At 42.5% G+C, this 24,972-nt stretch overlaps 1 protein-coding gene across 2 annotated transcripts; it reads left to right on the top strand.

Moving 5' to 3' along the window:
* Positions 1-338: 338 nt before the first annotated feature.
* MKRN1 (makorin ring finger protein 1) lies at positions 339-24,972 on the top strand. 2 transcript variants are annotated; one of them, XM_079711952.1, is made up of 8 exons: positions 339-641; positions 7,711-7,839; positions 18,182-18,411; positions 19,112-19,338; positions 22,071-22,285; positions 23,039-23,082; positions 23,705-23,843; positions 24,200-24,972. In XM_079711952.1, the coding sequence occupies exons 1-8, from the start codon at positions 466-468 to the stop codon at positions 24,342-24,344; spliced, it is 1,305 nt and encodes a 434-aa protein (XP_079568078.1). In that variant the 5' UTR covers positions 339-465; the 3' UTR covers positions 24,345-24,972. The 2 variants fall into 2 exon arrangements, with proteins under 2 accessions (XP_079568078.1, XP_079568077.1); XM_079711951.1 differs by having other exon boundaries at positions 23,039-23,149.

Here is a 24,972-nt window from a genome sequence, read left to right as displayed (position 1 = left end):
TTTGTACAGCTAGTAATTGGTAGAGCCAGGAAAGTCTGGATTCAAACCCAGGACCCCAATCCCACTCCGCCTCTCCACTGCATCAGCCTATGCTGGGACGCATTCCTCTAAGTCAGTGCCCTTGAAATGAGGACTTTGGTTCCCTGGATGTGGAGCCTGGGGGCAGTAGGTGGGGGGGGTGGGCCTCACCTGGGGTAGCCCGCCCTCGCCCCGCCCCTCCCAGGCGGAGCTGCCTCGCTCACCAATCAGGGCGCTGGGGGCGGGCTGGGGGCGCTCGGGCTCCGGCCCTCAGTTCGAGCGGCGAGATCGCTCAGAGACGCGGCGCGGGGCTGAGGGAAGCCAGCGGGCGCCTCAGTGTCCTTCCTCACCCCACCCCTCGCCTCGCCGCCTTCTCCTCCCCGCAGCCGGACCGGAATTATGTGATCCCGGAAGTTCCGGCGCCATTGCTGTGTGGGATAAACAGTAATGGCGGAGGCTGCAGCTCCCGGAACAACAGCCACAACATCAGGAGCACGAGCGGCAGCGGCGGCGGTGGCAGCGGCTTCCCCCACCCCTACCCCCACAGTCACCTCCCCGTCCCTGGGGGCGGGGGGCGGGGGAGACGGCAGCGGCGGCGGCTGGACTAAACAGGTCACCTGCAGGTGAGACGCAGCGCGGCCGGCGCCGGGCGCGGGGAGGGGACCGAGACCCCGGAGGAAGGGGCGGGCGACCGGCCGGAGGTGGGAGGGGAGCCGGCGTTTCGCAGCCGCCGCCGACGGTGCCGCTGCTGGTGCCGCCGCCGCCGCCGGCTTTGCTGTCCGCGCGGCCGCCGCGGCCTCCCCGCCCGCGCTGCGTCAACCGTCGCCTGCCGCCGAGGCTCGGGCGCGCGCGGCGTCGTTGAGGAGCCGCCGCACCGCCCGCCGTCTCCTCACCCGGCGGAGCGCGCAGCGCGCACGGGGAGAGGTAGGATGACTCCTCCCTCCTTTTTATTGTCGCCGGATCTCCCAGCCCCTGCCTCCAGCTCGCCGGTTCGAGAAGGAGGTTGACGGTGTCGCCTGGAGCCCGCCGCCTCCCCGCGACCCTGCCTGGCCGGGGAGCGCCGCCGCGGGCCCCGGCGAGGGGGCTTGGCTGCCGGGCCCCGCCGCCGTGTCATCCATTTGTAAAGTCGTCTCGGGTCTCTCGGCCCCCGCCCCACCCGGAGCAGGAGCTTTGGTTATTTCTTCTTTGTATGTTTATCGAGGTTGGCGGTTCTGAGCTTTGTCTTAGAACCGAGTGCCGGGCCGGGGTCGTCTCCTCCGCCTTAAATTTGACGAGCTGCCGTTCCCGTCCCCCGGCTAAAGGCTTCTCTTTTGAAATCCACGCATCTCACTTAGGGAGTCAAGGAGCTCGTCGCTCCGAAAGGAGAGAGATTTTGTTTTGGTTTGGGATGTCGGATGAAAATATTTGGGAAAAAAAATAAGTGATTAGTGGAGGACGGTTATACTGACGTGTGCACGCCTGTAACAAATTATCGAGCTGTACGTTTAAGAGTAGGGCATTTAAGGCTTCCCTGGTGGCGCAGTGGTTGAGAATCCGCCTGCCGATGCAGGGCATACGGGTTCGTGCCCCGGTCCGGAAAGATCCCACATGCCGCGGAGCGGCCGGGCCCGTGAGCCATGGCCGTTGAGCCGGTGCTCCGCAACGGGAGAGGCCACAACCGTGAGAGGTCTGCGTACCGCCAAGAAAAAAAAAAAAAAAAAAGATAAGGGCATTTAATTGGATGTTGTACTTGGATTTTTAAAAAGTGATCAGTAAGCGCCTAGAAGCTTTTGTTTTTCGATCGGTTGAAAAAATCAGTTGAAACGCCGGTTTTCACTTAGGTGGGGTAATTTATGTGTAAATGCTTGAAAATATTCTTAATATACAGAATTCACTGCCCTGGTATTAACAGCGAGAGTGAAGCGTTCTCAGTGCTTAACATGATACATTTAAGGCATGAATAAGTTTAATTAAGGTTATTTTCAATAACGGGATGTAGAAAGCATAAGCTGTTTTAGGTAGCTTCTTTTATCAGTCATCTGTAGATCCTTAGAATACTTGTGCAGTATCCCAAAGAATGAGAATTTTAAAATTCCTATTCATGGAACCAATTATTTGAGTCTTTTACTTCTCTTTTCTCTACAATGTTACAGTTGATTTATATGTGCTAGTTGACTCTTTTAAAAATAAAGGGACTAGTGTAACTTTTACATTCCTGAATTTTCTAGCCATTCATCCTGCAGTTCCAATCTATCTATACACTGAGACTAATTTTCCTTTAATATGTGGGTTCTTTAAGAATTCTATTCAGTGCCTTGATTTTACACACTAACTCTGATCTCAATATAGTTTAGCCTTGAATACCCATCACTAACTTGACATTACTATATATTACTTGTCTCATTATTATCCTGTTGTGTCTGTATCTGAGCTCAACTCATTTCTGCCCAGAATGCGTTATCACTTCTACGCTTTACTTTCCCCTCTGTTAGGCACTTTTCCCTGATTTACTTCCCCTTTTCTACTTCCTCACCAGTGTCATCAGGATTCAGAACAGCTCACCAGACTAATCATTCCTTTTTGCCTACCTTTAGGATCTTTGAGTTTCTGAAATATCCCAGATCAATCCTGGACCAGTGGGAGTTCCTTGCCCATGAACCAATAGATTTATATATTTAAGAAATTTACATACCTGAGTAATATTTCTAAGAAGCATTATGTATCAGATACAGGCTTAGATGTGCTGTTGTTTTTGTTTTTCATATAAACCTGTCTATAGCTTTTGCTTGAGACAGTTATCCAAAAAAGCACAGGCTAGTTGATAAGTCTTGGGTTTTAATATTTGATATTGTTTTCAGTTGTTCTAAGTACTAACACGATCTCCTGTTTAAAAAAAAATCTTTCTTTTGAGTAGGGGAATACCAAATACGATATCTTAATTTATTTATTGTAAACTTTGAGCTTTCTGAGCTGTTTTGTTTATCATTGTATCTGTAGGGCTTTACTCAGTGCCTCGTGTACTCAGTAAATGCTTAAATTGATCTTGATAAATCCACACCTAAAATTACCCACTTTGATATGTGCTTGTAAGATTCCTCTGCTTTCGTTAAGAAGAAGAGGACCCTTGTAAATCAGCAAAGACAAAGGACTTAATAGAACATGTGTATATCTTTTCGGGACTACCTCCTTCAGTTATTCAGTAAATAAGCATTAGTGCTTACGAGAGACATAGAGCTAGATGTTGAAGGAAATGCAGAAATGCACTGTATTATAAATATTTTCGTTGTGTTTGATAGCAAAATCTCCTTTGAAGAGAATTCAAGATAGTGTTCTAGTTTGTGCCTCTTCCCCCCTTTATATCTAGGAATTTGACTAAGGCTGTTTTCTTCACCAAGGGTATAATTCTCTTAGCTGTGTGGATGTTAGAAATTTGTTTTTGGTTGCTCAGAATCATCTGTATTTTCTTGTTGGTTAGTATTGTCTAAATATTTCTCTGGAAATTCTATGTCATTGTGTTTATATTCTCAGGCCTTTAAGGAAAACCTAGGTATACTTTTCCCAAGAAACTGTGTTATGCTGCCCCCACCAGGCCATTTTCATATTTTTTATTAGAATTTAGTGCTGTGAACTAGAAATGCTATTGCTTCTTCTAGTTTTCTTTAGTGTTGGGGGTTAAAACAACAAAGTTGTAACTTGCAAGTTGTAATTTTGAATTTAGACACTGTTTTATCAGAGTGCTTCTACATGTGTACAGGTACTATAGAAGATAAAAAGCAGAATAAACTATGGTTCTTAAACACCAGGAATTTACAATCTAGTTTGAGAAATAGGGTACATGTACTTATCAAGAATTAAGTAACAGTAAACAATGTCACAGCAGATTAAGTGCCAAATTAATTAATATTCTGTAATTTTTGTAAATCCCCAGACAGGTTGTTATGATGCCTAGAAGTACTTTGAGGGTATTGTGTGGTTCTCTTACACTCTCACAAGCTACTGTTGGGGTTTCTTATATATATCTTGGTAACCATGCTTACGTTTCCAAGAGGTACAACAGTCGGGGATTCTAGTCAATTGCATTTGTCTTTATTACTGGACAATGTCTGATTGGAGTCATAGAATCTTCAAGGTGGAAGGAACCATAGAAATCATATGGCCCAGCCTTTAACTGAAGGCAAGCTCAGCCTGGACACTGGCATTAAGGTGAACTTGGATGATGGCTTTTTGGTGGTAGCATTTAAAAAAGAAAAAAAAAAAATGGGGAGAAATTCTTGGGAGAGTTGCCTCTTTTCCTCTTTAGGTTATAACTTACACTAACTATCATGTCATAATCTCTTAGACTTAGACATGGGTTGGCAAGAAGGGATTTCACTGTGAGGACTGTTTATAATTATACCAACAGTGTTGATATCACTGAGAGACAAAAGGCAAGTAAAACAAACCAGAAACCCAGACCATGTGTACCAAACAACCATGTAAAATAATGCTTAGTATTTGGCAGTAACTAATTAGGGCTTGTATTCTAGTGTTTCTGTTGATTCTGCAGTATCAGGTGATTTGTGTCTGCTTGAATTCCTTTGGTGATGCTAGTTCTGGACCTCAGGAACTTGTTTCATTGCTGGATAGTTCTAGTTCTCAGTCCTTACGCTGAGCCAGGTTTATGATGTAGCTTCCCACATGTATTGACTTTGCCAGGAATAGTGCTGGAAAAGGCTATTCCTTTGTCTTCTGGCCAAACTACTCCAGTTACTTAAAATCTTCTTATGGCATGACATCTAGGTCTCTTGCTTTTCTTATCTGATTCGTTAGTGTGTACCTCTTACAGCGTGTGGTTGGAAACAAATGTAGTCAAGGCAGAGAAGAGATGTGGAAGGGGAGATGGGGAAATGAACTCAATTGCCAGCAAAGACACTATGCAGCTGCTACTGCACACGTGGTGGGGTTTTTTGGGTTTTTTTAAGTTCTTAAATCTGAAAGAGTGGTGAAACTAAGACAAAATAGCTTTACTAAGGGTCACAAAGCTGGAATTTAAACAGTCTTCCTAATTCTTAAACTGTGTGCTTTTTATTACTACTTTGATCCAAACAGTTGACTACTGATGCAGCCTGATTGTATTAACTGTTCTGGTAGCTGCATCCACTGCTGGCTCTTGCAACTTGGAATCAACTGGAGTCCCTAGACATAAATGTAATCAGCTGGCCCAGACATGTCACCTGGAAGAAGGCAGTTTAATGTAGTGTTTTAAAATTTAAATTTAATTCTGACATGTCCTTATTTCAAATCTTTCAGTGGTTTCTTACTGCTTTAAGATAACTTGACTTAAAAGGCCCTGCAGAATCTGTTCCCTAGCTTTCCAGCCTGGCCTCCCCTCTGTTCTCTCCATTCTTGGTCATTGCCGTATTATGCTCTTGGTCAAAAGGTGCCAACAGGCCGTGCTACACTGTCTTGGGCCAGTGGCTCTGAGTTTACGCTTTCATTTTGGATTCTCGGGAACAGTTTTTACTATCATGGATGTCAGAAAGTAGTAGTGGTGTGAGGTGTTGCACAAGTGTGGAGGAAGAGCATCCTGCTGGACATGTAAACGCAGGTGTCAGGGAGCCGAACTCCTTGGAGCAACGGGTTTGCGATCTCTAGGGGCAGGTATTTTATCAAGCCTTAAGACTGTATCAGTATGTGCACCTCTGACTTCAGACTGACCCCAAAGAATACTGAAGGTATAGACAGCTTTGTCTTGTGTTGAGAATTGTGAAAGTTCCCACTGGGGATGGGACAATAAGCAACTGTATTCAAACAGTGAGACTGTTTCAAATGAATAAGCGATTACCAACTGTGGATACTTTTGTGTGTGTGTGTGTGGGTACTTTTATAGATACTTTGAAGCATGATAATACTAGTGGTGATTACAATGAAATTATTTGACTTGTTGGGTTGTTGGGTTTTTTTAAGTATTAATCTCTTCATTTATAGGTCAAAAAGTACCTATTAGCACAAGTGGTTTAACTCAAATTTGTGTTATGTGGTGCTCAGACAGCTTCAAAGCTTGCAGAAAGTTGCCCTGTAGTTGAGCAAAAGTTCAAACCTAGTTAAAGTTAAACCTGATAACAGTTGAAATTAGGTTAATTATAGTTAGAATTTGACTTCCTACTACTATATTCTTACGTTTTGTTATGGACTGAAACCCTAGGGCAGTTCAGGATCTTCTTGATAATTATAGCTGTTCCACCAAGATGTTACATTTTTTCTTTCTATGTCACATAGAAGGTATACATGCCAGTAATTTTAAAAAATTAATTAATTTATTTATTTTTGGCTGCGTTTGGTCTTCGTTGCTGCTCGTGGGCTCTCAGGCCACTCCCTGTTGCGGTGCGCCGGGCCTCTCGTTGTGGTGGCTTCTCTTGTTGCGGAGCACGGGCTCCAGGAGCGTGGGCTTCAGTAGTTGTGGCACGCAGGCTCAGTAGTTGTGGCTCGCAGGGCTCCAGAGCGCAGGCTCAGCAGTTGTGGCTCACGGGCCTAGTTGCTCTGTGGCATGTAGGATCCTCCGGGACCAGGGCTCGAACCCGTGTCCCCTGCATTGGCAGGTGGATTCCCAACCACTGCGCCACCAGGGAAGCCCCATGCCAGTAATTTGAATAGAACCTTTCACATTTCAATTTGGGGCAGCCTTCTTCAAGGCTCCTTTAGGTAAATATGAGTCTCTTTTCTATATATCCTTCAATCCAGTGCACAAGTGGAGTGCACTTACTGCTATTCTACCTTCCATCTCTAGATAATTGACACACCCAGGAGATAGGCACTTTTTCCTCACTCTGGATCAGCTGTACATAGATGCATATTTGGGGCAGTTATGGTCTGCCAATATGAAATCTTCATAACTCTGCTCAAGAGAAAGAGACCAAAGTCAGTGATGGGAGGGAGGATGCAAGGGGTGGTGGTAGTTCTACCCACTTTACAAGATCAGGATTATCTACAAAAAATAAAGACCCTGGGGCTTCCCTGATCCACCTAGTTACTTACAGATTGCTGCTTGGCCCTCCGCCCCATTTCCAGTTTAGTTGGTCTGAGGTGAGGTCTCAAAAGTTGCACTTGTAGCAAATTCCCTCTTAGAAACTGAGTCATTCTCTGATACTTGGGTTTTGGAAACTGCTAGTTAAGTACACATGTTCTCCTTTAGAACAAGAGTCTGCTAAATGAAGGACAGAAGTGATTTCCCTTTGCCTCTACCCTTGCAACAAATTTTACTTGGATTTTCGCATGTGGCTTTTAAAGAATTAAAATGGTTTCTCGAAGAATTGAGACATATACAGTAGTCTGACCCGTTCAGGTTTACGATGTTTCTTGCTTATCTTTGATTTTTTTGCAGATAGAGCTGCCATTATGGCTGAAGTTAGTGGAAAACAAGAAGCTACCTTTGTAGGACTGTAAAATGAGAGCAGTAGTCAGACTTAACCCGTAGAGACAAGATTAATGGTGACCTCAAAGTTTAAATTGGTGTCTGTATCTATAGGCAACCTTCCTGTGGTACCATCATGGCTAATTTTATGGTCATATAGTCTAGTTCTACTTTCTTTGTGTTCATTTCTCGTGTTTGTGTAGATAGACTATAACAGTAGAATATAGTACTAGTGTATAGTGCTCCTGTGTTATTAGAATATATTGGTCATGAATTCTTTGAGTACTGACTTATAAACCAACTTGTGGTTCTTTGTCTCACAGGTATTTCATGCATGGGGTTTGTAAGGAAGGAGATAACTGTCGATACTCACATGACCTCTCTGACAGTCCATATGGTGTAGTGTGCAAGTATTTTCAGCGAGGGTACTGTATTTACGGAGACCGCTGCAGGTAAGAATTTGTTTCCAATTCAGTTTTGTTCAGGGGTGGATGGAGAGGTTGGCAGAAAAAAATGAGAGTAAAATACATAATTCCAACAACTTTGTAAATAATAGATTTAAAATAGTCTTTTTTTTTTTTTTTTTTTTTGCCATGCCTCGCAGCTTGCAGGATCTTAGTTCCCCGACCAGGGATTGAACCCGGGTCATGGCAGTGAAAGCACCAAGTCCTAACCACTGGATCACCAGGGAATTCCCTAAAATAGTACTTTAAAAAGTGCTCATTAGAAATGTTAGCACACTGACATATCTCTCTCTTGGAGGGAATGTATTACATTTAAAAAATGAGTTTATAATACAGTCCTAAGTTTAAATAGTGCCTGAGGAGCAACTTCCAGCAAACCTAGAGATAGGGTGTGGTGAAGGCATGTTTGTTAATAGCATTTCCTCTTAAAGACCAAGAATAAGGTTCATATTTGACCATTTGGGACTAGTTTCAGTTGTTCTCTATTAGTATGAAATATGGAGAGAAAATGGGATCATAGGCGTTTGGAACAGTGTATTAGGTTACTAGTTAAGAGGGCTTGTCATTCCAACTAAACTTTCATAAACCACTTGAGCTCGCAAGACTAAATTTTAAGCCAAGATTTACAGAAAATGCTTCAGAATAGTCTCTAGTATCTATCTCAGAACGGTGGAAAACCAAGAGGGATTAGTTATTAAGTAATCTCTATCATCATTCATTGAATTGGTACCATAATCCCATTAAATTGCAATTCAGCAGTAGTGGGTTCTGTGGGTTCTGCTAGCAATTGGGTAGAGCTTTTCTTCTCTTTTTCTTTTTGGCCATACTGTGCGGCACGTGGGATCTTAGTTCCCTGACCAGGGAACAAACCCGCACCCCCTGCAGTGGAAGCGCCAAGTCCTAACCACTGGACCACCAGGGAAGTCCCAGTTAGAGCTTTTCTTTATCTTCTCAGTTTAGAAAATATCTAAGTGTATTAGTTATCTATTGATGTTAAACAAGTTACCCTGAAATTCAACAGCTTGGAAACAGTAAACATTTATTATCTCATAGTTTCTGGAGTCTGGAATCTTGGAGTGGCTTAGCTGGGTGGGTGGTTCTAGCTTGGAGACTCTCAAGAGATTGCGGCCAAGATTTCAGCCAGGGCTGCCATCATCTGAAGTCTTGATGGGGGCCGAAAGACCACTTGGAAGGTGGCTCACTCACACATCTGTTGGTGGGAGGCCTTAGTTCCTCACCTCGTGGACATTTCCCTAGAGCTGCTTTAATGTCCTCACGCTAACTTGTCCCCAGAGTAAGTGATTCAAGAGAGACAGCAAGGACGAAGCCACAATACCTTTTTATGACCTAGTCTCAGAAGTCACACACTGTCACTTCCACTATGTTCTGTTTATTACAAGTGAGTCACTAAGTCCAGCCCACTTTCAAGCGGAAAGAAATTGGCCTCCACCTGTTAAAGCGGGGGGGGGACTGTCAAAGAATTTTGGGCATATTTTATTTTATATTTTTAAGGGTTTTTTAAAATTTATTTAAAAAAATTTTTTTGGCTGTGTTGGGCCTTTGTTGCTGTGCAGGCTTTCTCTAGTTGCAGTGAGCGGGGGCTACTCTTTGTTGCGGTGCGTGGGCTTCTCATTGTGGTGGCTTCTCTTGTTGTGGAGCACGGGCTCTAGGCATGTGGGCTTCAGTAGTTGTGGCATGAGGGCTCAGTAGTTGTGGCTTGTGGGCTCTAGAGTGCAAGCTCAGTAGTTGTGGCACACGGGCTTAGTTGTTCCGCGGCATGTGGGATCTTCCCGGACCAGGGCTCTAACCTGTGTCCCCTACATTGGCAGGCAGAGTCTTAACCACTGCGCCACCAGGGAAGTCCCAGGCATATTTTAAATGATCACACTAGGTAAGATATTTTGACAGCATCATAGCCAATTTTAGCATCCTATTATCAGAAAAGAATTGTGTCAACTATTGGGTTCAAATGCTTAGAGTTCAAAAGACTAAGAAATTATTGATGGGTGGGATATTGATGTTAGGCTATCTCACATCTGTTTTACTTAGGAAATCTAGTAAGGGTAGAGAAGAAGGAAAAGATTCTTTCCATGTGACTGTAGGAAGGATCCCAGAAATGGAACCCCTGGTATCTGAGTTTAGTGGTCATTTTGCCCTCTGCTGATTTTTTTCATTGCAATATTGCTAGAAGGAAAAAAACCGATACAATGACACTCCTCAAAAAAAAACCCCAAAAACTAAAAACCCCAGATATGTCTTTTGTAGTCAGTTACAATATTAAAAAGGGCAATAGGTGTTAGAAATCCATCCTACTGTGAATGAGCGATTCTTTGTAGTAAGATGGTCTCTGCAAGAATTTTTTTTTTAATCTTTATTGGAGTATAATAGCTTCACAATACTGTGTTAGTTTCTGTTGCACAACAAAGAGAATCAGCCATATGTATACACATGTCCCATATTCCCTCTCTCTTAGCCTCCCTCCCATCCTCCCTATCCCATCCCTCTAGGTTATCGCAAAGCACCAAGCAGATCTCCCTGTGCTATGCTGCTGCTTCCCACCAGCCAACTATTTTACATTTGGTAGTGTATATATGTTGATGCTACTCTCACTTTGCCCCAACTTTGCCCTCCCACCCCATCCATGTCCTCAAGTCCATTTTCTATGTCTACCTCTTTATTTTTGCCCTGCAACTAGGTTCATTAGTACCTTTTTTTTTGTTTTTTTTAGATTCCATATATATGCGTTAGCTTAAGGTATTTGTTTTTCTCTTTCTGACTTACTTTACTCTGTATGACACACTTTAGGTCCATCCACCTCACTACAAATAACTCAATTTTGTTTCTTTTTATGGCTGAGTAATATTCCATTGTATATATGTGCTACATCTTCTTTATCCATCCATCTGTTGGTGGACAGTTAGGTTGGTTCCATGTCCTGGCTATTGTAAATAGTGCTGCAATGTGTGGTGCATGTCTCTTTTTGAATTTTGGTTTTCTCAGGGTATATGCCCAGTAGTGGGATTGCTGGGTCATATGGTAGTTCCAGTTTTAGTTTTTTAAGGAACCTCCATACTGTTCTCCTTAGTGGTTGTATCAATTTACATTCCCACCAATAGTGCAGGAGGGTTCCCTTTTCACCACACCCTTTCCAGCATTTATTGTTTCTAGAGTTTTTGATAATGGCCATTCTGACCGCTGTGAGGTGATACCTCATTATAGTTTTGATTTACATTTCTCTAATAATTAGTGATGTTGACCATCTTTTTATGTGCCTCTTGGCCATCTGTATGTCTTCCTTGGTGAAATGTCTATTTAGGTCTTCCTCCCTTTTTTTTTTTTTTTTTTTTTTTGCAGTACGCGGGCCTCTCACTCTTGTGGCCTCTTCCATTGCGGAGCACAGGCTCCGGACGCGCAGGCCCAGTGGCCATGGCTCATGGGCCCAGCCGCTCCGCGGCACGTGGGATCTTCCTGGGCTGGGGCACAAACCCGTGTCCCCTGCATCAGCAGGTGGACTCTCAACCACTGCGCCACCAGGGAAGCCCGCCTCCATGTATTTTTGTTTTTTACAGTTTTTTTTCCCCGTTAATTGATTTCCAGTCTCATAGTGTTGTGGTCAGAAGAGATGCTTGATATGATTTCAGTTTTCTTAAATTTTCCGAGGCTTGATTTGTGACCCAAGATGTGATCTATCCTGGAGAATGTTCCATGTGCACTTGAGAAGAAAGTATATTCTGCCACTTTTGGGTGGATAAATATCAATTAGATCTACCTGGTCTGTTGTGTCATTTAAAGCTTGTGTTTCCTTATTTATTTACTTTTTGGATAATCTGTCCACTGGTGTAAATGGGGTGCTAAAGTCCCCTACTATTATTTTGTTACTGTCGATTTCTTCTTTCATGGTTTTTAGCATTTGCCTTATGTATTGAGGTGCTTCTATGTCGGGTGCATAAACTTTTATAACTGTTACATCTTCTTGGATTGATCCTTTGATCATTATGTGGTGTCCCTCCTTATCTCTTGTAACAGTCTTTTAAAGTCTGTTTTATCTGATACAAGTATTGCTACTCCAGCTTTCTTTTGATTTCCATTTGCATGGAATATTTTTTTCCATCCCTTCACTTTCAGTCTGTATGTGTCCATAGGTCTGAAGTGGGTCTCTTGTAGACAGCATATAGATGGGTCTTGTTTTTGTATCCATTCAGCCAGTCTATGTTTTTTGGTTGGGGCATTTAATCCATTCACATTCAAGGATATTATCGATATGTATGTTCCTATTACCATTTTCTTAATCATTTTGGGTTTGTTTTTGTGGGTCTTTTTCTTCTCTTGTGTTTCCCGCTTAGAGAAGTTTCTTTAGCATTTGTTGTAAAGCTGGTTTGGTGGTGCTGAATTCTTTTAGCTTTTGCTTGTCTGAAAAGCTTTTGACTTCTCCATCAAATCTGAATGAGATCCTTGCTGGTTAGAGTTATCTTGGTTGTAAGTTTTTCTCTTTTCATCACTTTAAGTATATCCTGCCACTCCCTTTTGGCCTGAAGAGTTTCCGCTGAAAAATCAGCTGATAACCTTATGGGGATTCCTTTGTATGTTATTTTTTGTTTTCCCTTGCTGCTTTTAATATTTTTTCTTTGAATTTAATTTTTGTTAGTTTGATTAATATGTGTCTTGGTGTGTTCTTCCTAGAATTTATCCTGTATGGGACTCTGTGTGCTTCCTAGACTTGGGTGATATTTCCTTTCCCATGTTAGGGAAGTTTTCAACTATAATCTCTTCAAATATTTTCTCAGATCCTTTCTCTTTCTCTTCTTCTTTTGGGACCCCTATAATTCGAATGTTGGTGCTTTTAGTGTTGTCCCAGAAGTCTCTGAGATTGTCTTCAATTCTTTTCATTCTTTTATCTTTATTTTGCTCCTCGGAAGTTATTTCTACCATTTTGTCTTCCAGCTCACTTATTCGTTTTTCTGCCTCAGTTATCTGTTATTGATTCCTTTTAGTGTATTTTTCATTTCAGTTATTGTGTTGTTCATCTCTGTTTGTTCTTTAGTTCTTCTAGATCTTTGTTAAACATTTCTTGTATTTTCTCAATCCATGCCTCCATTCTATTTCCAAGATTCTGGATCATCTTTACTGTCATTACTGTGAATTCTTTTTCAGGTAGGTTGCCTATTTCCTCTTGATTTATTTGGTCTTGTAGGTTTTTACCTTGCTCCTTCATCTGTGATATATTTTTTTGCCATCTCTCTCTCTCTCCTTTTTTTTTTTTTGAGTGGGATTACGTTCCTGTCTTACTGGTTGTTTGGCCTGAGGCTTCCAACACTGGGGTTTGTAGGCTATTGGGTAGAGCTGGGTTTTGTTGCTGAGATGAGAGACTCCGTGAGGCCTCACTCCGATGAATATTCCCTGGGGTTTGAGGTTCTCTGTTAGTACAGTGGTTCAGACTTGGAACTCCCACCACAGGAGCTTCAGCCCGAATCCGGGCTCGTGAACCAAGATGCCGCAAGCCTCCTGGGGTGGCAAAAAAAAGAGGAAAAAACCCAATAATATAGTAAAAAAATAAAATTAGCCTAGGAAATTAACAGATATTTTAGGAAGAATATAAAAATAAAAATATAGATGAGTCAGCAACCAGAAGGTGCATCAGTACCACAATAGTAAAAAAGAAAAGAAGAAAAAAAAGAGGAGGAGGGAAATGAAAAAGTGGAGGGGAGGGGAGAAAGGCCTTGGCTGTGGAGAGTGGGGCCCAAGCAAGGGCAAGGTTTGGGCAGTGGGTGGGGCCAGTGCTCAGGACCCACAGTGCTGGAAAAGACCTTGGGGACTGTGGGGGGTGCGGCTTAGGCTCAAGGAGCAGAGGTTGGTCTCAGAGGGCGGGGGACCTCACCTGGGATGCAAGTCACCTAACAAACTGCTTTTTTCTTTTTAGTTTTCTCTTTAGTAAGGGTATACAGCTCCCTTTTTGGGGAATGATCCTGATTTGAGCTGGGTTTAGTGCTCTTAGGGTAAAGTGAAAGGAGTTAGGGAAACCTACATCCCAATAGTCTACCTGAAAGGAAAGTTTGGTGATAATTGTTTGGGACAGGCTGATATAGGTGATTATTAAGAGCTTGGTTATAGACTAGCTAAGGAAGGAATCTCATGGAGTGGCTTGTTCCAAGACTGTTTGTTTCCTCATTAAAATTGTACTTGGGGGCTTAAGCCTACTTTTCACTCTTACTATGTAGAGATCTTTTTATACAACTTGGCCAGTGCCCAGGGATTTTGAGTAATTTAACTCCTCATGAAGGGAATAGTTTATAATGAAAGATGATATCCTAGTTCCAACAGGTCAGAAGTGTTGCTGCATCTGTGTTGCAGAAGTGTTGCTGTATCCGTGTTGCATAAGTATTGCTGCATCCGTGTTGCATAATGGGGTGCTGTTATTTAGTGATGCCAGTTCTTTGTTGTTCAGGACTGTTGCAGGAGATCTAGCATCCTTTGCCCCCCACTGAGTAAGTGCCATTAGAACTCCTAGTTGTTGTTTCTGAACACCCACTTGGGAAAAGGACAGGACTGCCTTGGTTGACAACCATTGTTATGGTAGATCCTGTTTCCTTTGGAGTGACCGTGAGGCATGCGGGATCTTAGTTCCCTGACCAGGGATTGAACCCATGCTCCCTGCAGTGGAAGCTCGGAGTCCTGACCACTGGACTACCAGGGAATTCCCCTTTGGAGGGATTTTTTTTTTTTGCCCTGTAGACCTACGAAATCCCATAAGTTAAAATATTTAAAGGCAGATATCAAAGCTCAGAATGATTGGGGGTGGGCAGTTGCAAGCCAACCAGAGGGAGAAGTGTCTGTCTTTTGTGTAGAGGTAGAAGAAACATGGATTAAACTTCCTTAGATAGAAACTGATGCTGTATCAGAGTATTCTTTGCAAGATGTGAAAGAAAAACTCAATATTAGTTTCAATGTTGCCTCAGTATTAACATACCACTTACCACTGTGGCTTAAAGGATCAGCAATTCTGTGTTAATTTCTTAAAGAATTAATAACTTTGCAAAGCCACTGTCATGGACTGTGAATCCAATAGATGTGAGAATTCTCTTTAACGGGGCCTGGCAGACTTTCAGTATGGGGCCAGAGAATTAATATTTGTGGCTGGGCAGGCCATACAGTTTCTTGTAGTCCAAAAACAGCTCTAGATAAATACATAAGCTAATAGATGTGGCTGTGTTCCAATGAAACTTTATTTTGGGACACTGAAATTTTATTTAATTAGTTAATTAATTTAAACATTTCTGAGAGAGTTTATTTTATTTTATTTTTTTAGTTTTATTTTTGGCCATGCTGTGTGGCATGCGGGATCTTAGTTCCTCGAGCAGGGATCAAACCCATGCCCCCTGCGTTGGGAGTGCAGAGTCTTAATCACTGGACCCCCCAGGGAAGTCCTTGAAATTTTAATTTCAATTACTTTTCGTGTCATAAAATGATCTTTTTTCCAACTATTTAAAAATGCCAAAACCATTACTAGCTCCCGTTGGGTTTGGCTTGAGGGCCTTAGGTGGCCCGTCTCTGTTCGACGAAGAGCTCCATGCTTCACTGAACCATTAGTTTTTAGTAAACTCCTTTCAGAATGGGTGTATTGCTTTTGCCTTTGTCTTTTTCTTTCTTGCTTTATTCTTTCTTATTTGTACTCTACCTTTCCTAGTGCTTACTCACAAATTTTTACTTCAGAAGCGTATTTTATATAGATATATTCTGCACTATTTACAGATGTGAACTTTCTTGCTAATATTCTGTGCTTTCAAAAATTTTATTTATACCTTATTGATTCCTTGATAAATGTTCCTTAAAACCAAAATGCACTCCTTTCAAAAACTTTGTAGTGTTTGCAATTTGATAGATGGTGGTAAGCATTCGAGTCCTATCTTTTAAGTAGTTTTTTTTTGAGTCATTTACCCTGAAATTCTTGAAATGAATAAGGCAAAGGAGAAAGAAAGAGAACTAAAATATGGGTGTCATATCTACTTCTTAGACCCTTTATGTATCTTGCCATTTAGTTTTATTTAAACCTTTAAAACTTTCCCAAAGCCCTGAAGGCTTTCTCTATTGGTGAAGCTGGCATTTTAAATTCAAGCCTGTCTTAATTCTGAAACCCGGGTTCTTTTCTAACTTAAAGGCGGTGAAAGCAGTTAAAATGTGAGGATCTGGGGATAGATTTCTAAGGTTCCTTAAGGCTCTGAAACAAACTTCAGAGCAGTGCTGTTTAATAGAACTTTGTCTGATAGTGTGAATGCCCAAAAAGGTGACCCCCTAGCTACGTGTGACTACTTATTGAACACTTGAAAACGTAGCTAGTGCCAGGACCAAGGAACTGAGTTTTAAATGTTATTTAAGCATAAATAGCTAGATATGGCTAATGGCTGCTCTCTTGTACAGGGTGGATTTGGAGTCACATTAGATCTAGAGCACTACTTACACGTCATCTATAAAATGAAAGAAGGGCTTCCCTGGTGGCTCAGTGGTTGAGAGTCTGCCTGCAGATGTGTAGGGGACGTGGGTTCGCGCCCCGGTCCGGGAAGATCCCACATGCCGCGGAGCGGCTGGGCCCGTGAGCCGTGGCCGCTGAGCCTGTGTGTGTCCGGAGCCTGTGCTCCGCAACGGGAGAGGCTACAACAGTGAGAGGTTAGCGTACCGCAAAAAAATAAAATAAAATGAAAGAATACTTTCTCATAGTTTATTGATGATGAAGTGTGGTGGTACAAGTGAGAGAGCATATTTCTGATCTTCAGCTGGCATAATTCCAGTCTGTGGGATAAATGCACTGGGTTTTGTAGCTGATATCAGGATACTCAAATTACTTGTACTGCAAAGCAGAGTAGGTTACCTAATGCTTAGGAGTAGGAATAGGAAGATTTGAGATAATATAGGATAAAGACCAGCTCAGCAAATGTTTGCCATAAGCTAAAGGACAGTCTTTAGTTAAAGTTTTACCTCTTCTTTAGATGTAAACACAGACACCTATAACACAGATGACCCATGGTTAGTACTGCCCAGTTAACTAATTAATTACAACTGCTAGATACATACTGTATGTTATAACACAGTTTATGTACTGCATTCATAATTAATTTATTGTGTCTGGGTGAATCTCTCAGCATAAAATGTTCAAAGAATTGTGAGGATTTTCTCAGGCAGCAAGGTGCTTCTTAAAGGAAATAAATAGGTTTTTTCTGTATTTGGGGATAAGGGTCAATGATAATTTTACAGATGAAAGCAATCAGGAGATGCGTAGGGTAAGAAAATTAGGTGAATGGATGGATGTGGGAAAAGAAAATACACACTGCATATTTTGTAAATACTATCTCTGTGTTTTAATATTGGGAGAATTTTATGTGTTGGTAAAATGTTTCACATATTTACTTGTTGAATTTTTGAGTGTCAGCCTTGCTTTCTTAATCAACGTTAATTTTGGCTGCACAATCTCTTTAGCAGACTTGCCATGGGAACAGTAGTCAACTGTCTGAAACTCCTAATTAGAGTGGAATTTGAAGGGTAATAGATGTTCTACAGCATGGGTAGGTGAACTATAAGGCCTGTAGGGCAAACCTGACCAAAGGCTGTTTTTGTAAATTTTACTGGAACACAGCACGCATCGTCGTTTAGATAATGCCTATGGATGCTTTTTAAAAAAAATTTATTTATTTTATTTATTTATTTTTGGCTGCGTTGGGTCTTCGTTGCTGCGCGCGGGCTTTTCTCTAGTTGCGGCGAGCGGGGGCTACTCTTTGTTGCAGTGCGCAGGCTTCTCACTGCGGTGGCTTCTCTTGTTGCAGAGCACGGGTTCTAGGCACACGGGCTTCAGTAGTTGTGGCTCACGGGCTTAGTTGCTCCACGGCATGTGGGATCTTCCTGGACCAGTGCTCAAACCCATGTCCCCTGCATTGGCAGGCAGATTCTTAACCACTGTGCCACCAGGGAAGCCCCCTATGGCTGCTTTTGAACCACAGCTGCAGAGTTGAATAGTTGTAATGTGGGCAGTATGACCTGCAGAGCCCCGAGTCTGTGTATATTTGACTCTTTAAGTTTGCTGACCCCTGGTTTATGGCCTTGCTGCTCACACTGGTCCCTGGAGCAGCAGCACTGCATGCGTGAGGGCTGGTTAGACACGCAACACTCTGGGCTGCACCCAGACTTCGAAATTAAGTATCTGCCTTTTAACAGTTTTCCACGTGTTTCATAGGCACAGTAGTTTGAAAAGAACCCAAGGACAGGATAGGGAATATATTCCATCTAGAGGCTTCTGGTTAGACAGTGACTGCCGACTTCTTAAATTTTGTTTTATTTTATTTTTAAGATATGAACACAGCAAGCCACTGAAACAGGAAGAAGCAACTGCTACAGATCTAACTGCAAAGTCACCCCTTGCTGCTTCCTCAAGTCTCTCATCAGTAGTTGGACCGATTGTTGAAATGAATATGGGCGAAGCTGAGACAAGAAATTCAAACTTTTCAACTGTAGGAGCGGGTTCAGAAGACTGGGTGAATGCCATTGAGTTTGTTCCTGGGCAGCCCTACTGTGGCCGTAGTGAGTATTTTGAAGAATAATAACAAGTTAGAGGGATAGAGAGTAGTTTATCAATTAGCTGAGTTTTCACAAGCTTCCTGTTTCCAATCTTCATATTTAGTCATATTTTGAATCCCAATAGTAATGAATTTAGAATGTTTTGAAAAACTGAAGCCTCTCTCTCTCTCTTTTTTTTCTTTTTTTAAATTTTTCATTTTTGGCTGCATTGGGTCTTCGTTGCTGCGCACGGGCATTCTCTAGTTGCGGTGAGCGGGGGCTACTCTTCATTGCAGTGGCTTGTCTTGTTGCAGAGCACGGGCTCTCTAGAGCACAGGCTCAGTAGTTGTGGCACACACGCTTAGTTGCTCTGCGGCATGTGGGATCTTCCCGGACCAGGGCTTGAACCTGTGTCCCCTGCATTGGCAGGCGGATTCTTAAGCACAGTGCCACCGGGGAATCCCAAGCCTCTCTCCTTTAATCAATACAGTTGCACAAGAAATACGGGAAAAGGTTTTTTTAAAAAAATTTAAAACAAAGCTAATCTTGGAAATGTCAGTATCAGAAGAAATTCATTTCTTTCAAGAGTAAGGGAATTAGTTCAATAGACTGCTGTGGAGTTTAACTGAAGTTCTTTTCAGTTAGTTTCTCAGTTCCCTTATTTATAGTTTATGTCTCTGCCTTGTCCGTGTGGGACCTTTACCACACTCTTCAACGTTTTCAGCCGCCCCTTCCTCCACCGAAGCACCCCTGCAGGGCTCAGTGACCAAGGAAGAATCAGAGAAGGAGCAGACGGCAGTGGAAACAAAGAAGCAGCTCTGCCCCTATGCTGCAGTGGGAGAGTGCCGATATGGGGAGAACTGTGTGTATCTCCACGGAGACTCCTGTGATATGTGTGGCCTGCAGGTCCTCCATCCAATGGATGCTGCCCAAAGATCACAACATATAAAAGTAAGTCTTAAGGAAGATATTCTGTTAATAGGTGTGAGAACTATATTTTCCTTTTCACAACATTGTCAGTTCATTTCAAAGAAACGTTTGGTGAATTGAATGGTGATTATCCTTAAGTTAGGGATGTTTTCCTTCCTAGGCTTCTTGACTGCTTTATCAAGAAAATTGTGCTTTAGGACCTCAGACTTCTGGGCTTTTTTTCCTTTTTCTTCTCTTTTAAAATAACAGCTTCTCTGAGATTCACATTCCATACAATTTACTCTTCTAAAATGCACATTTCATTGGTTTTTTATATATTCGCAGAGTTGTGCAACCACTATTCTCTCTAATTTTAGGACATTTTCATTATCCCAGAAAAGAAGCCTCTGGCTCATTAGCTCCACTGCTCTCTGTTCTTCCCTCCCTCCAGCTCCTGGCAACAGCTGTGTTACTTTCTGTCTCTATGGATTTCCCTGTTCTGGTCATTTTGTATATGAGGCCTTTTGTGACTGGCTAAAAGATTAGCATCATGTTCTCAGGATTCATTTGTGTTGGAGTGTGTATCAGTACTCCATTCCTTTTCATGGCTGAGTAATAATCCTCCGTATGGCTGTAGAACATTTTGTTTTTCCATTTGGGTTGTTTCACCTTTCGGCTCTTATGAATAATGCCATGAACATTCGTGTGTAAATTTTTGTAGACATATGTCTTGATTACCTTGGAATAGAGTTGCTGGGTTACATGGTAACTCTATGCTTCATATTTTGAGCAACTGCCAGACTTTCTCCACAGTGACTGCACTGTTTTACATTCTCATCAGCGATGGATGAAGGTTTCAAACTATGGTTTCCTAAGCCCATTTGCTGCATGAATTTTTTTTTTGTTGGGAAGACCCTGTATTAAAAACCCTATATTTATTGGAGCATATTTTGCTTCTAATCATAGTCATCTCTTTTAATAAACTTACTTTGGCTGTGGGTGGTGGTGAAGCAGTGGAGTGTGGTTTGACCTCTGCCTTCTCAGCGTATTGGCTGTGTGATATAGCAGGTTAAACCCCTGTATATATTTGGGAGAGCAGTGCCTACTTCAGGGGATTGTTTTTTAAAAAAAAGGTTTAGCCTAAGTGTCCATCGACAGACGAATGGATAAAGAAGACGTAACACGTATACAATGGAATATTACTCAGCCATAAAAAGAAACGAAATTGAGTTATCTGTAGTGAGGTGGATGGACCCAGAATGTGTCATACAGAGTGAAGTAAGTCAGAAAGAGAAAAACAAATACCGTATGCGAACACATGTATATGGAATGTAAAAACAAAAAAAAAGGTCATGAAGAACCTAGGGGCAGGACAGGAATAAAGACACAGACCTACTAGAGAATCGCCTTGAGGACACGGGGAGGGGAAAGGGAAGCTGGGACGAAGTGAGAGAGTGGCATGGACATATATACACTACCAAATGTAAAATAGATAGCTAGTGGGAAGCAGCCGCACAGCACAGGGAGACCAGCTCGGTGCTTTGTGACCACCTAGAGGGGTGGGATAGGGAGGGTGGGAGGGAGGGAGACGCAAGAGAGAGGGGATATGGGGGGATATATGTATACGTAGAGCTGATTCACTTTGTTATACAGCAGAAACTAACACACCACTGTAAAGCAATTATACTCCAATAAAGATGTTAAAAAAAAAGGTTTAGGAAAAAGGTAAAAATATGTACTAAAATAACTGGTTATATGGGACTATAGGTGACTTTTCTATCGCTTTTTTGTATTTCCTATAATTAGCATGTTTCTTAGAGATTAAAATATGTGTAATATAATGTTATGTAAATTATACCTCATTTAAAATAAAAAGTATGTGATGTCCACACAAAAACTTGTATATGAGTGTTCATAGCATTATTCATAATAGCCCCACAGCAGAAACAACCAAAATGTCCATCACCTGATAATGGAAAAACAAACTGCAGTCTCTCCATACGATGGAATATTACTCAGCAATAAAAAGAAAACGAAATAATCATACATTGTACCACCATAGATACCTTGAAAATGTGCGAAGTGAACAAAGGCAGTCGCAGAGGGCCACATATTTATACGAAATGTCCTGAATAAGCACATCCGCAGATTTGTTTGTTGCCTAGGGCTGCGGGTGTTGAGTGGGGGGAAGTAAGTGACTGCTTGGGTTTGGGGTTTCCCTTTGGGGTAATGAAAACGTCCTAGTATTGAGTGTGGTGATGGTTGTATAGCTCTGTGCGTATACCAAAAACCATTTCATTGTACACTTTGAATGAATGCCTTATATGGGATGTAAATTATATCTCAATAAAGCTGTTGTATTTTGAATGTGAATTATATGCCTGGCACATAATTGTCACCTAATAAAGGTTAGTTTCCTTCACCCTTATTTTCTGATGGGTTGTAAATTAGAGCCTTAATCCTAAATACATTTTCCATCTAGAAACCAGTAAAATCAACAAACTTAGTGTGAAAAACTGTCTGTAGTGTGAATAACAGCAGGGGTTGAGTTGCAGGATAGAGAAAATTAGGTAATTTTTTAGTTCCTGAAGTTGAGTCCTCAGCGTTTGACTTTAGAGTATCGTGAAGTCCCCAGATGTCAGTGCACCTGTACCCACTGGGAACATTATCTTTCCAACTGACTGTTTGATTCTCTGCACAGGAGTCTTTAGCTGTCCAGTTGAAGTCTTGTCGTGACTCCATGACTTGATTGCGCCTCTCTCCACTTTTTCTAGTCTTGCATCGAGGCCCATGAGAAGGACATGGAGCTCTCGTTTGCCGTGCAGCGCAGCAAGGACATGGTGTGTGGGATCTGCATGGAGGTGGTCTATGAAAAAGCCAACCCCGGCGAGCGCCGCTTCGGGATCCTCTCCAACTGCAACCACACCTACTGTCTCAAGTGTATCCGCAAGTGGAGGAGTGCTAAGCAATTTGAGAGCAAGATCATAAAGTGAGACTCCTCCCCAACCTTCGTTTGTGCTTTCTATTTTGGGGAAGAATTTAGTATCTTGTGCCAACTTTCAACCAGATGGACCGCATTTAAATGCATGCATTTTATCTTGAAACTGGGGGTTCTTCTAATTGGGGTTTCTTCTTTGTATTTCAGCTAGCTGCTAGATTAGTTGGTATATCTACTTTTATTTCAATGAGGAAACCGTATGTATCAGTTAGTAGAATCTTTGTGCTTTTTTCTGAGGAGATTGTGTTTAATGGATTAGCCAGTTTAGGTTCAGAGAACAAACTTATCTAGCTCTGAATGTATGTTTCCTGACATTTTACATTTTCCACTTTCCTATTCCATCCATTAAGCTAGCCAATAATCCACCATCCTTTAAAGATTGTTCTCATAACTGAACAAGAACTACATAATCTAAACAGAGCAAAGTTACAAGAAATAAATTTATTTAAACGAAAGAAAAAGGAGTCTGTGTGAAATGTCTTCTTTTGTTGTTTTTTTCTTTAACCTAAGTTATTATTTTTTTTAATGAACTGGCTAGCTGTTGAGTTGAATTTATAAAGGAGTTTGTCTTGCCTCAAAAGAAATGGTCAGTTGTGTGACCAGTCTGTGGAACCCTTTCAGGAAAAGCCCATCTGCCTTTCAGTTAAGTGTTTAAATCTGGAGGTGACACACCAGGGTGTGTCCTTGAAGGACAGTGGGCCTATAAAGGGGAATTTGCATTGCAGCCTGTTCATTGTTTCCCAGGTCCTGCCCAGAATGCCGGATCACATCTAACTTTGTCATTCCAAGTGAGTACTGGGTGGAGGAGAAAGAAGAGAAGCAGAAACTCATTCAGAAATACAAGGAGGCAATGAGGTATGAGCACTGCAGCCTTTTCTCAACCTAAGATCCCAACGTCGCTTGGGTTCACTTTGAAAAGAACAGTGCTGCATTATATACTCCTACCTCCTTCCTACCCTTTCTTTACTTCCCAGTACAGTTTATTTTGTCACCGCTGATAACACTTAACTGTTCTGTATCTTGCTATAACACAGTCCTTGGGGTGCACGCCAAAGGGCTGCGTTACGATGAAGTCTGCACTGCTGATAGAGCTAAAGCCCCAGGAATGGGGTCTGCCTTGTCCTGATTCCATGTTACAGTTGTCCTATGTTCTTGTGTGTGGGCTTTCTCAAAGGTTTTCTCACTGCTGGATCTGCGGTTCTAGGGCTGTTAAACAGCTAGACTTGACCAGTTTCTGTTTCTAGTCGGTGTTTCATGCAATAGCACACACGTGTTTAAGAACACACCTTGGGGAGGGCTGTAAACAGACGTACCAGTTCTATCCCTCCCTGTTTAAAGAAACCCTGGATGATAATCAAATACAGACCTGAAATCCACCGTGAATAAGGGTTGCGATATTTTCCTTTCCAGCAACAAGGCGTGCAGGTATTTTGATGAAGGACGTGGGAGCTGTCCATTTGGAGGGAACTGTTTTTACAAGCATGCGTACCCTGATGGCCGTAGAGAGGAGCCACAGAGACAGAAAGTGGGAACATCAAGCAGATACCGGGTAACTCTCACTGTTTTTTTAAAGGAGGGGAAATCCCACACTCTCAGTTGAGTCCCACACAGATTGGGGTCGGGGAAGGAGAAGATTAACACTGGGAACGAGACTAGAGCATGAAAGGAGGAAACCAACTTCGGCAAACTGGGAGGGCTGTGAGAGGAGAAGCTAGGATGCTTAAAGCGCTAGCCTAAGCTGTTGGCCTCAAGTAACCAGAGGGGAGGAATTGGTAAAGTCGAAACCCTAAATGAGAAGTCTGGTTCGTCATGCCCTCTGGTGTGCTGGACGTTTTGCCTTAGAAACAACAGAATAGAAGATGCTACTCGGCAGTGCCATCCCTATCACGGCCCTGTTTTTTACAGGCCCAACGAAGGAACCACTTCTGGGAGCTCATTGAGGAAAGAGAGAACGGCAACCCCTTTGACAACTACGAAGAAGAGGTTGTCACCTTTGAGCTGGGCGAGATGTTGCTTATGCTTTTGGCTGCAGGTGGGGACGACGACCTGACGGACTCTGAAGACGAGTGGGACTTGTTTCACGATGAGCTGGAAGATTTTTATGACTTGGATCTATAGCAGCTTTGCGGGGCGTGTGAACTGGTCTGCTGAGCCTCAGACGGCAGCCGTCCCCGCTTGTGGCGGCAGTGCCCGTGGTTCTCTTCTAGGCAGGCCTCAACTTCAGGTGCTGTCGTAATAATTTTTACCCAGGGCCTGTCCTCTCGATCCCTCACCTTTCCCCAAGGAGTATGTTGTTTTCTCTGTTTAAAAAAGTTACAAAAATAAATCTTAAAAGTTAGTTTTTTTTTTGTAACATGCATTTAACTGTCAGACAGAGTGTAGGTTTGTTGCGTCATCTGTTTTCAGCCAGATTCACACAGTTCAAGGGTGGCATTTCTGGATTTGCAGTACTCATTTTTGAGGACCCCAGGTTCAAAAGTAACAGCATTGGTCCTGCTTTGGGGTCCAAGAATTGGGGTGATAGGTGAAGGATCTGAACTGTGGCATGTAGCCTTCTGCTATAGACTTAGGCGGATGCTTGAGGTTTCTGGTGAATTCTGCACATCTGTGTTTTTATATCTGTTCCCTGCCCTGTAATCCCCACCCTGTGCACTTGTTCTGTGGTTTTGGTCTCTTGT

This window comes from Hyperoodon ampullatus (genome assembly GCF_949752795.1).
Source record: "Hyperoodon ampullatus genome assembly, chromosome: 9".
Taxonomy (NCBI): domain Eukaryota; kingdom Metazoa; phylum Chordata; class Mammalia; order Artiodactyla; family Ziphiidae; genus Hyperoodon; species Hyperoodon ampullatus.
This window is presented reverse-complemented; position numbering and strand designations above follow the sequence as displayed.